At 34.5% G+C, this 13,089-nt stretch overlaps 1 protein-coding gene across 3 annotated transcripts in view; it reads right to left on the reverse strand.

Moving 5' to 3' along the window:
- Window positions 1–1,103: 1,103 nt before the first annotated feature.
- Window positions 1,104–13,089, reverse strand: part of HHIP (hedgehog interacting protein) — a 99,947-nt gene continuing 87,961 nt past the window's right edge. The window contains exons 12-14 of one of the 3 annotated variants that reach the window (XM_050791767.1): window positions 11,430–11,578; window positions 8,432–8,556; window positions 1,104–7,583 (exon numbers count right to left, since the gene is read on the reverse strand). In XM_050791767.1, the coding sequence (XP_050647724.1) occupies window positions 7,569–7,583; window positions 8,432–8,556; window positions 11,430–11,578 (289 nt within the window). In that variant the 3' untranslated portion in view covers window positions 1,104–7,568. Of the gene's footprint in view, window positions 7,584–8,117; window positions 8,557–11,429; window positions 11,579–13,089 lie in introns of those variants that run through there. The other 2 variants (XM_050791766.1, XM_050791765.1) reach the window with 2 other exon arrangements.

Genomic DNA, 13,089 nt, shown 5'->3' on the forward strand with positions numbered 1-13,089 from the left:
TCTCAAAAAAAAAAAAAAAATTAAAAATTAAAAAAAAAAAATCTTGGCAATCAGCGTCTAAAAACGGGAAATGGAGGCCACTTTAAGTGTTTACCACAGCGGGAATTTAAAGCGGGAATTATGCTGGTGATGGCAGATCTGAGAAGCCAAAAAAGAGAGAGTGAAGGAGCCCAGAGAGATGAGCAAGAAATCACTTCCATCACTAGAGTGGATATATGTACTATTATTTTCTTCACATATGTAGGAAATGGTATAGGTCTATCAGGGATTCAAAAAAATAGTAGACACACAAGAAACAAAAGGGTGATCATGGGCTGAGCCACAAGGACGCATTCTAGGAGTCAGAAAGGTAGAAAAACAAAGAATTGTGGTGTTTCCTGGGCTGCTGTGAACATGAGCTAGAGGGCTCTTTTCATGGTGATATTTTGTCTAACTTAAAACTTCTAAAGAGCAATCTGAGCTGAGGAACACTTACTGAATAAACACTTTATAACACATTTTATTCTCTTAGAAATAATGTCTTGCAGAGAGAGAGTTTTTCATTTCAACGAGTCAAAGAGATGCATTTATCCAGGAAGAAAGGGGACTTAGATGAACACATTTTGCTTCTCTAAAAAAAAAATTCGCAGATTTTAAATTTGTGCTCAAAGTAATGGGTCAAAATACTCCTGGTAGGGTTAACTGGAAGCAATAGCGAGGTAAGCAAAGTTTTAGGCTACCTGCAATCACCTTCGTTCATATCCCTCCCCCTCCATATGCTTCTTCCCTTCCATTTGGGCACCCAGGGTTCCTAACTGCTCTTCTACATTCGTTACTTATTCTTACTTACTTGAAAAGATGAGGTTTAAGGGACTTACAACCTAGAACAAATTTATCAGTGTAACATCTTCATGGCTGCCTAATGAAACTGACCCTTAACATTGGCATATATTTTGGAAGAAAATTTTAAAATTAGAACGTGAAAAATGACAAAAGATGAGAATATTTTGAAGTAGTTTGTCTATAGAGTATTTAAAAATTGGTGTTTATGTAATCAGTCTGTATATTTAGAAAAAAGTTTTAAATTCTAAAATAAAAAAGAATTTTAAAATAGCACATGTACATCAAGTCATAAGATAAAGTTTAATCATTTGATCACGTTAAAAGACACAAAACACAGTCAATCTAACCAAATTTCAGGCATGCATTTACATAAATATATTAAATTAAGAAAAGAAATTGTACACTTAAACATCCTTTTCACCTAAAAATCATTAAATCCACAGATCAACAATAAAACCAATTCTCTGCATTTACCACTTCAAGATACAATTGTTCTATTTTAAAGATAACACAAATACACTTGTTAGAATTTATATGCATTATACATATATTATATTTTACATAGATAGTGTGTATACATATGTAGTGTTTGTACAGATAGATAAATATATATACATGGGTGTGTGCACATGTACAGATACACACAGATGTACTTTAGGCCATCTGTACTATTACTGCTGAATTCTAAAGTTGAGCTGAACTGGTGCCATTGGATGTGATTATTGTCTTTTGCTTCAAACATGCTCATGATGCCCATTGGGCCCACAATCCCCCTTAGTAAATGTCCTTGTCTTTTCTACAACACACAATCATGGTAGGCACTTTAATAAATATTTGTTGAATTAATAAATGGATAGATGATTGAATAATAGAAGATTGATTAAAGAGAACTGCATATTATAATAACTTGGTTAAATAAATCAAATAAGTTCAAATTCAGAGAAATTACCTGAGCCAATGACTATGCATGTAACTTTTCAGACATTTATAGAAATCTCACCTAGTACATATGTTAACCCTGCTCCCTTAAACTTGTACCTGCCTTTACTACCTGTTCAAATACCCTTCTCCCTTTTATTAACAGAAATCTAGGCATGGGTTGGTCCTGGTGTCTCCTGTGAGTAAGGTTCCGGACAACCTGCCCTAATTTTCAACAACCTAAAGGAAAATGAACTATTAGAGAAACCAAAACATATTAGAAGAATGATAAAGATAACCTTTCCTTAATACAGGACAAAATAAATCACAGATAAAACCAAAAAAGACGCAGAATTCTCATTTAAGTGTTGTTTTACGTTTGTTCATTGTGATTCAATAATTTTTTTCACTTCAATTAGTTGGGTTACTTTCGAATAAATAGTTTAGTTTGCGATACCATGTCCTGGGGAATCAAGTTCTAAAAATTTCACAGTGCCTCAGTTACCATTTATCTTATTACTACATGGTTCTTGGTGAAATGCATGTCCAAACATATGCTGTGAATATAATGAGATAAGGGAAATATCCGATCTCTCATAAGGTAGTCAACTTGGTTTCTCCATAACAGTATTAGGAAAAGGACTCTATTGTACATGAAATCTTAATTTATTCTAGAAAAATCATGTCTCAAGTTTTAAGAATATAAGGTAAAGAAACATAGGTTTTGGGTGTACGATCCCAAACCTGATCATACCTTGTTCATGTGAATGGCAACTATCAATTAGTTATTTTTTTTAGTGAGAGGGAAAATGTACAAGAATTAGTTTGTAACTGCAAAGACAAAGCTTATTTCATATTTAGCCATTATGAATTTCCCATTACTGTTAATGTTCAGTTCTTTTTATATTATGTACTGAAATGTTTTCTTTTTGACTTAGAAGATTATAGTCAATTGAGATAACTCATCATACATTTATATTAATTACATATATATGTATATATATACACACACATGTATTTTGGATTTAAGTAACACATGATCTATATATGCAAAAAGAAAACCCCAAGAAATCCTACATGAAAGATGATGGCTGACTTTATGATGTATGTGAGAAGTAACCTTAGATTTAATGTTAGGCTGATACCATTTTTTTATGTTACTGTTTAGTCTGGCTTAAAAAAGAATAACAGGTTTTAAGCACAAGGCTTTGTATTGATAGAAGGAATCCAATTATTTATTTTTTATTTTGTTAATTGACTTATATATGACCTATACAAATTATATGGGAATCAAGGTAAATGACGGGTATACCTTAGGTTCATATTTAACGAGGAATTTAAGAATTTAAGAAAAGTCCTAATCTCATAAGTGAACAAACCTTTCCATAGCATCTAGGAAAATCACCACAGTGACCGAGAAGAAAACAGCTGTACAATGCTCCCTCACAATCCCATGAATATATATTACTCTCCTAAAAACTTATTTTAAGGTGATGTCCAGAACTTATTCAGAGAAGATAGTTAAGAGAAAGAAGGATTGAAGTTGGCTAGGATTAGTGTTTGGCAGGTTCCATGGTTTTATATATATACATACACACACATATATATATGTGTGTGCATCTGGACTGGTAGAGATTTCTGCTCTTCCTTATTTCTTTCAATGATTGTAATAGATCAGCCTAGTATGTCATTTGTTTACATATTATATATATACACACACATATATATATATAAAATGAATTTGGTTATGTATGTATGACCAGTTTATGGTGGTGTGACCAAAAAAGGATAAGATAGCAAACATATATTTATTTTTAGGTATTGTAAAGATAAACTTTCTGATGGTATTGCCAGCATTCACAGTAATAGTTTACTTCTTGGGAGTAGTTTAAAAATATGTACATTTTCTGCCATGGGACTTCGGTCTGAGTCCTCTGCAACTTCAAATCTCAGGGGTAGGGAAATTAAGATTTTTAAAGTCTCCATTGAGGAACGGCTTCTTATTTTTTTTCTCACAGATTTGGAATAATTTTCTTAAAATTATTCCATAGAGAAGGTTGTTCCTTGGCTAGGAAATAGCTGCGAACTTTCCCTGCTGTTAGCTAACCCCAGTGTTATTCTCCATGTCTTTCCTGTATCTATGCTAGAGCAGCTGAATGGGAGCATCTGGACTGGTAGAGATTTCTGCTCTTCCTTATTTCTTTCAATGATTGTAATAGATCAGCCTAGCATGTCATTTGTTTACTATCCACTTCTTTGTTACATAGAATTTGAGAAAATGTGGAACCAGGAGAGGCTATTTTTCAGAAAAACAAAGAAAAGATCATAACCAACAAAATCAATAGCAGTCTAGCCCAGGATACCTTCAACATGGTTGTATTGAGAACACGTCTATTTAGGCAAAACCGATAGAAAATATAGGAGAGGGAAGTGGCTAAAAGGAAAAAGAATATATATATGTGTGTGTGTATATGTATATATATGTATGTGTATATATATACATGTATATACACACACACATGCACATATATATTAGCCGAGAGAGCGAGAGAGAGAAGGAGGGAGGGAGAGGAAGAGAACATAGACATTATAGGTAACATTTTATAAACTAATTGGTTAATCAGTCAACTACAATTAAAACTACAACTGCCAATGGTATATCTTAGCTTTCCTCTAAAAATCTGGGCTTGTCTTTTATGTTTCAAAGCTAAGAGTTTTAGTGGAAAGTTGGATTAATAAAAGTTTAAATTAATGTATATCTTGAACGCTCCTAGATGTAGCATCTAACCTCACACCTTACACCTGGTAAAGCTTATATAGTTTATAACTCAGAGATAAAAACAATATCAAAAGCAAATGGAGGCTGGGCATGGTGGCTCACGCCTGTAATCCTGGCACTTCAGGAGGCCTGGGTAGCTGGATCACTTGAAGTCTGGAGTTTGAAATCAGCCTGGCCAACATGGTGAAACCCTGTCTCTACGAAAAACACACAAAAAATTAGCTGGGTATACTGGCGGGTGCCTGTAATCCCAGCTACTCGGGAGGCTGAGGCAGGAGAATTGCTTGAATCCAGGAAGCGGAGGTTGCAGTGAGCTGAGATCGTGCCACTGCACTGCAGCCTGGGTGACAGAGCAAGACTCCGTCTCAAAAACAAAAACAAAAACAAACAAACAAAAACAAAATGAAACAAAACAAAAAACAGCAAATGGATTAAAATTGTTAGTATACTATTTTGTAATTATTTTCAAAGAACTAAATAGGGAAGAAGTAACTGCGCTGGGGCATGCAAATAACAAAGAGAACAGTTTTCTATTTAAGTTGTGTGTATATATTGTATGTGTTGGTTTCTCTACTCTTTATGAGATACTCATCAATCTGAGAAAACTTCCGAGTATTCTTTGTGATAAAATAAAAAATATGTTTTACAATAATGACATTGAAAAAAAATCCAAGAAAAAAAGTTATGGATGGAAGCACTTTTAGCCATCACTCAATTTCTTAAATCTTTTCTCCTTTTCACTTAAAGATCTGCCAATTGGTGTTCCTTTTATTACCTAAATTACTGTCAAGAAAACAAGGTTTTATGAACCAGGACAACAGTGTGGCAGAAACAGTAGTAGAAAGGTTATTTCCAACCATTTAAAACAACTATAATGTCATTTCACATTCAACTGACAACCACAGCTTAAACTTGAGAATGGACAAGGGAATAATAATATACATTTTTCTTTTGCATTATTTTGTCTTTATCTTATGCATCAGTATTCTTACGAAGAACCTTTATTTCTTCCATTTGAGATTGTGTGCTTTATGAACTGAGCAGATGTTGCCTTTCTTGTGATTAAACAATATTTTTTTCCTAGCTATTACTTCTTAACCAATTCCTACCTGCCTCTCATCATGAATCATTGAAGATAATTCTCCAGTCATGCATTTAAAAAATCTACTTGAAAGAAAAGGTCAAAGAGATTTTTTGAATTGACCACTTAATTTAAAATATGTTGCCATCAATTAGCCAGTGCTATCTACTTTTCTCCTAAGAACAGAAAGAAATGACTCCAATGACTTTACTTTCTTTGCTTGGTTTAATATCCGTGGATCTTGCTATCTTCTCTTGAGAAGAATTTGGTCTTTTATTCTAACGACTCACAAAAGGAAAGGCAGTGACACCTGGGGCACATATGTTTTTCTAAGTCACTTGAAAATCTTTCACTTGGGAAAAAGCTGTATAAAAAATCTGGGCCTGGTCAACTTAATATAGATATTTTAAAACAGTAGAACTAATGGCAATAGAACACCTTTTATTTTGGGGAGGAGACGGAAAGTTTAAAGATATAAGAAGAAATGCTTGATTTTTTTAGATTTTACTGAATATATAGCAGTATCCTTATTGTTTTCAGGGAAGCTAGGAAGAATTGGAGAATGTGTAATAAAACTGCACTATTTGACAGATTTAGACAGCTGGCTCCCTCACAAGAAGTTCACATTTTGTTAATGTCACCCACGTTGAATAAGGGACGATTAGATGGTAAGGTCCATTTACAAAAATGGTTGTCAGGACATTTTTTTTTTTAATTGTAAAACTTTCTGTGATGGAATTCAGTAAAAGGGCTATGAAGAGAAAGCAATGGAGACAAAAGATTGCTATTAACCTACAGATGCAGGCTACTGCATGGTTCATTGCAAGATTTGTCACACTGTTGGGCCAATGAAGTGTTAGTGTGACTAGAAGGGACCACCCCTTTTCTGGGGTAAGAGGGCAATTTGGTCTCCATGCTCATTTAATCCTGAGACTTCTTTGAATAGACTGTCAATTGAATCTAAATTGTGCAAAATTATGCATGCACTTTTTAATGCAGGCTATTGTTCACTAAGCACTGAACCAAGATTTCTCAACCCATTTCCATTTGGCATGAGGTCACTTGAAACTTAAGTAATCATATATGGAAGACAAGAGCAGTGTACTTAACCAATCTTTCTACATTGTGGCTTCTATATAAATGCTTACTGGGCTTTAATTGCAAATCTCTCACCTTAAAACAGTAGAGAAATACTAGCTACAATGTATTTTTTAAATTGAGGCCTGTATTCCTAAAGGTAAGGAGCAGGTTTAGAAAGTCAGCCGGCGCTGCATAATCTATACTGCTCTACAATTTAGATTCTAGAGGAATGGATGTTTACAGAAGAAGGACAGCCATAGTGGGTATGCACTTGTCATGAGTAGATGTGTTTTTTCAGTAGTGCAAAGAGGCCTTATATTTTGTTAAAATCCAAACGTGGAGAGCTGGCTTTGAAAACCATGAAGAAAAATATCTACTAGACTTTTTGCAGTTTTAAGTCAGAACATGTCATCTCTTTAAAACCCTGAACAGAACATTTACAGAAAATTTATTGATACATTAACCAAAGAATATTTTCATTGAGTTCTGAAGGAACACGTACATTTAAAGTCGTATTTGGCAAGAATTATTATGTTAAAAATTTGTACAGGTGACAGCTTACATAGCCAAGATTTTTAAAAAAACAAGTGAGCTCTTCTCCAGTGAGGTTCGATTCAGTGGAAATCTGCAACATTCTAATAACATGGACTCTGACAGTCTTGCTATGGTGAAAAGCACTTTACAAATGTTTAATGCTGGAATTTTATAAGAATTGGCTGTTTTCTTGCTTTTTCTTCCGTCGTTAATGATTACATGTTGGCACAAGGATACCTTGCTAGATTAGATCCACAGCACATTAAAGACTGTTTGCTTTCTCACTCCCCTTCTTTCCAATTAAGTTGGTGAAAAATGTAACTTTAGTGTTTTACAGGACAGGGTAAAGGTGTTTCATCTAGGTGATGTCTATATTATAAAAATAAAATAAAATATATAAATATGTAACACAAACCCAGTGCCTATTGTTAAATAAAATATACAATGAAAGCAGACTTTTTAGGAAGACTGATTTTAAAATATGCTGTTATGATTTAATTATACAACACTTGAAAACGATCTTGAGATTAAGACGAAGTAATCAGATTTCTCAGCCAATAAAAAGGTAAGTGTAACATTCTGTAATTGGATACACTGACAAAAATGAAGATTACAATTTTATATCAAGTTGCTCACTTAGAAATTCATCAGGGAGTTCTGAAACATTCTCTCCTAGTATAGTACTTTAATATAAAAATATTACCTTTTTTATTAGATCCATCAGATTGCACAGTAATGTTTGAAAACTCTATTAAAGTTGACTTTAGTGATTACTGACAGAAAATTCCTGGGAAGTCAAATAATCTCTTCTAGTGACATAAAAAATCCATTATCAATTTACAGTGGAATTTCTGTGTAAATTACTCTGCCCAAGGAAGTATATATTTTTAAAAATCATCTGTTAAGCAACAACGCATATAGGGATTATGAGTATGTGTATGTGCATATGTGAACAAACATGCTGACATACACACAGAGGATCTGCACATTTCTGGAAATCATTTTTAAATTAATAAAAGAGAATGAAATCACAGGAGTGTGTAGCAGGATAACAGTCTTTTTTTTTTTTTTTTTTTTTTTTTTTTTTTTTAATGACAGGCTAAAAAATAAATGCCCATTGGAAGGGAATATGCAAACAGTCCCAGAAACTATACAATGTAACTTGTTAGATCCAGCAAGTAAGATGTCATGTCAATGATCTGATCAAGAATACCTGCCCTGGTCACTCTGCGGATGTTTCTGTCCACTTGTTCACACTGAGGACCAAGATATCCTTTTTTACAGAGGCACTTGTTCGGTCTAACACAGACACCTCCATGACGGCATGCTGGCTCACATTTTGCTGGGAGAGAAAAAGAGCAAGAACATCACACTCTCATTCTGTATGTCAGAAACAGGACTGAGCATGAGACCTACAAATATTGCTGAATAAGGGGAGCGAGGGAAAAAAGGAGGGAGATAGTTACAAAATGATCTGAAAGATAAATATACAAGTAGGAAACGTGCTTTTACACCCATAGTTATTTGGAGGCCTGAACTCGGCAGAGAACGAGAGACATTTCTAGAGAAGCAGAGATCATGAGAAACAGTTGCAACCCTTTGCAAAATTAACTCTATTTAAAATGGAGATTTTAGTCCTTCAAAATCTCTGCTCCACAGGAGCATTCTCTACAGAGGGCCTCGCAAACTCTGTTCCCATTCCTTCAAGGTAGGATCTCAACATGGGAGTGACCCAGCCTGAGGGGGAGACAGAGAGGCTCAAGCATCTCCAATGTAACATAAAGGAACAGTCAGTTTTGGATTTTGGTTAGGTGGAATATCCACCATATAAACTCCTTTGGATTCTTCCTTCCTCTTGCTTCCAGGGGGCAGACAGCATATGCTTTGCTCTCTGATGACATTTTGAAGTCCCTTTCTGGAGTCAGTGCAATTGGCCAACAAAGGATGTTCTGAGCCAACCTTTTCAGGGTTACCCTACAGCACAGAATTTATTCATTAAAGAATTTTTGCCACTACAATATAAATGGGGAATATAAAGATATACTGCTAAAATGAGACATAAAATTGGATATGTAAATTGCCATTTTCTGATTAAATCTGGGGAGTACAGTCACTGTGGATGGAGTCAAATTCCTTCAATACATTTCCCTATGTTTTGACAAGACAGGGTTATTTTAACCTTTCAAATACATTAATCAAATTCCAGGGGCCTGTTTTTGACACATGGAAAAGAAAAAATAAGCAGAAAATAAACAATTTTATGTTTTAAATCTGTGGGAGATGAGTAAACAATGTGAGTACGTAAATAAAATTCTTGATTGGGTCCAAAACATCCCAAATAAACAGATTACTTTTATAGAATGGTTTTGGTGAATATTATGTATTCAAACTATTTAAATTGATTCAGTGTAAAAATGAAAGTACCTCATGGAGTAAAACTTTATGTTAACTCAATGTATGTCTATTTTCATTTATATCACAATTTATTATTAGTATCTATTAAGCTTTGTACAATGCCAACTGTATTCAAGATAATTCATTCACCCTCATTTAAACACGCTGTTACTAGCAGGCTTCAGGTAACGTAAGAGATTAGGCAAAATGCAAAGCAGGGAATATAACAGAATGGACACTGTATGTTATATTCTGTTACTAAAAGATGCAGAGAGGCTGGGCATGGTGGCTTACGCCTGTAATCCAGCACTCTGAGAGGCCAAGGTGGCAGATCACATGAGGTTGAGAGTTCAAGACCAGCCTGGCCAACATGGTGAAAACCCGTCTCCACTACAAATACAAAAATTAGCAGGGCATGGTGGTGGGCACCTATAATCCAAACTACTCGGGAAGCTGAGGTGGGAGAATCACTTGAACTCAGGAGGCGGAGGTTGCGGTGAGCCGAGATTGCCTCACTGCACTCAAGCCTTAGTGACAGAAAGAGACTCCATCTCAAAAAAAAAAAAAAAAAAAAAAAAGCAGAGAAAGTAGATATTGTCAGGCAGCAAAGAAAGCAGAAAGATAATATATTAGCAGGAATTTGAATATCATTACGTTTGAATACTGATTCTCATATTTTTGGTCAACTAACAAAAAGGTAGAGAGGATGGGTCAATAACATGTAAGCATTTGTTTTAAATAATGTGATTACTTCATTTCTGTTGAGTTTTAATTTTGATAATTCCTTCCTAGATACATAACCATAGTATTAATCAAACACATAATGTTATTAATGCTGAAGCAATTTAAGTTTAAAATGTATCCTCTATGTTTGGTTTTAAATGTTGGTTATTTTTGTTGGGCAATATAAAAATAGACAAGTTATAGTTATAATTCTTTGAAATACATCTTGAGGACAAACAAAAAGATAGCATTTATGAATAAATAATATTAAATGTTAATCTGATATTTTAATTTTCATTGGCAATAAGTATTTTAATATTTGAAATAACCGAGATCAAAATCTTTTCTAAGTGATGGTATATGCTGATTGTTAATTATGCATTTTCAACATACACATTTTAAACTCTAGGTTTCTAAATTTGTCTAATTTTCTGACTTTACACCAAGTAGAACTTAAACATCACTGCACATAATTGAGGAACTATCAAGTTATAGGCTAGAACAACCCTGGAATAAATCTCCTTTGCTCTCTCTGAGCAGATGCACACCTAGTTGATGGTTCACAGGGGAGTGGCAAAAAGCATGAAAAAATCTCATAATATGTCTCCAGATAATTGCATTTTCCCCTTTTATTTAATAACACCCACTGAAAAGCCCTGTTTTTATTCTGCTGTGGTAGGAAAGCAAGCAGTAAAGGCAGGGAGGGCATTTACGGGGTGTCTGGAAAATGCTAGTGCTTGGAGAGGGGTTTGGCAAACACTAAGTCATTGGCTAGTGTGAAATCTCAGAACCCAGGATTGAGAGGCCCACAGAGATTATCTAGTTGTGCTATTTGCATTTTTTACTTTTTGAAAGGACTCAGTCATTTAAAGGTTTTGCATATTTATAATTAACTTACATAAGTGAATTGTTTACATTAAGAAAATGAGCAAGATTTTACTTACAAGTTCAGAAACAGATGAGCATTAATAGTATTGTAAATAGCTAAACACTTTTGAACACTATATTATTGTAGAAGAAACAATCGGTGTTGAGTTCTTGAGTACCTAAGGATTGACTCATCCCCAGTCCTTTTCAGGTGAAAACAAAAATACTAACCGATTCTGCAGAAGTCCCCCTCCCAGCCTGGACTGCAGCAGCACTTTCCCGTGGGGGTGCAGTAGCCGTTTCGACAGAGCCTGGAGCACTCTGAAGTCAATGTCGGTGCAGGTTGTACCGTGGCTCTGCATTCCTCAGGCATTAAAGGTCTACATTAAAAGACAACAGTTGAAAGTGTATTCCAGTTGAAAACCAGCAGTGGAATGAAATTTAGTGATTCTGTGGCTTACAAAGCATGCCTCTTACTTTCTAGAGAGACTTTTATTTCATTTCTTTAAGAGACTCACTCAGATTTACAACTTTCTAAGGATAGGAAATATATACCAGTGAGGAAACAAACTAACCAGTTTGTAACCCAACTAAACACATTAAACATTCTAAGAGAATTCAAAACCCATTGATGAAAACTATCTTTAATTAAATTGATATTTCACATTTGGTAACTACGAATTTCTAACAATTGCAATATTTAAAGTAAAGATGTATAAATATCTTAAAACTTTTCCCCCATATCTACAAAAATGTTTAGGAATAGTGTCTGAGATAGTTTCACTTGTTATTGACACAGTTGGCAGTAGTACAGGGCTGAAGACATTCATCAAAATGACTTGTAGCCTGAAAAGCTTTGGAATCAATTTTTGTTTTAATTTTACATTTCTTTTTGAGATAATATTTTTAGACTGATTTTTTTGAAAGGCGACCGTAATATATGGGTGTATACTATTGAGTCAAAGTTTAAACTCTATGCACAGAAAGCTCCATATATATGTAAAGATTATATATACATATATAAAATCTGATTTTGATCCACACATATGTCAAGATTATATATATATAAATAACTTGATTTTGTCCTGCTATAAGGAAAAAGAATGCCAAAAGTAGCAAACAGAAACATCTTCTTTGCAATGTAAAAAGTCATAGATTTTAATTGTTCTACAACTGCCATCATTTAGAGTGGAAACCAAGATGCCTTCCGAAGAGTTTTATGGTTCTTACTGTTTTTAACATAAGGTGTCATTCGAGCTGGGTCAGGCTGGAGTCATGGTCACAACTGCTCATTACCTAATCTTCAGGGGAAAAATGTGCAGTGGCACTTTCCTATCAGTCACTGTTACCTGTGCCACAGTGCGGTGAGAAGATTCTTTTCAGTTAAGGAATGTAAACAAATGTTTTCATTGACAGTCAAATCAACAGCATTAGGATGGCCAAGCAGATGGACACCTTAAGTACCATAAGAAGAAGGTGACCATTACAGGTCAAAACCTCAAGAGGTAAATTACAGAGCTTTCTGAGACAAGCAAATAATTAAGCCCTGCAGACTCGGCTTTTTTGAGATAGGTTACCTTGTTATGTCCCTATGGCAATATGAACAGTGATAATAATTTGGGGCCTGATCACAGGCTGTTTCTACAATGACTCAAAACCATATAAACCATATATGTTAAAAACAAAAATATTTAAAACGTACAGTGGCTTCCCTAGCTCTTCTCCTGAAGAAAAGTCCCACTCTATGTTGAAAGTGCTGTGTTCTGCAGCTAACATGACAATTCACAAAACACCCTTAAATCTATTCAGCCGCCTATTTGAATCTAGGAATGGTCAATTTCTGTGAAAGGTCCTGCAGGCATTCTATGCACTAAGCATATTTTTATTCAAA

This window comes from Macaca thibetana, chromosome 5 (genome assembly GCF_024542745.1).
Source record: "Macaca thibetana thibetana isolate TM-01 chromosome 5, ASM2454274v1, whole genome shotgun sequence".
Classification (NCBI taxonomy): Eukaryota; Metazoa; Chordata; class Mammalia; order Primates; family Cercopithecidae; genus Macaca; species Macaca thibetana.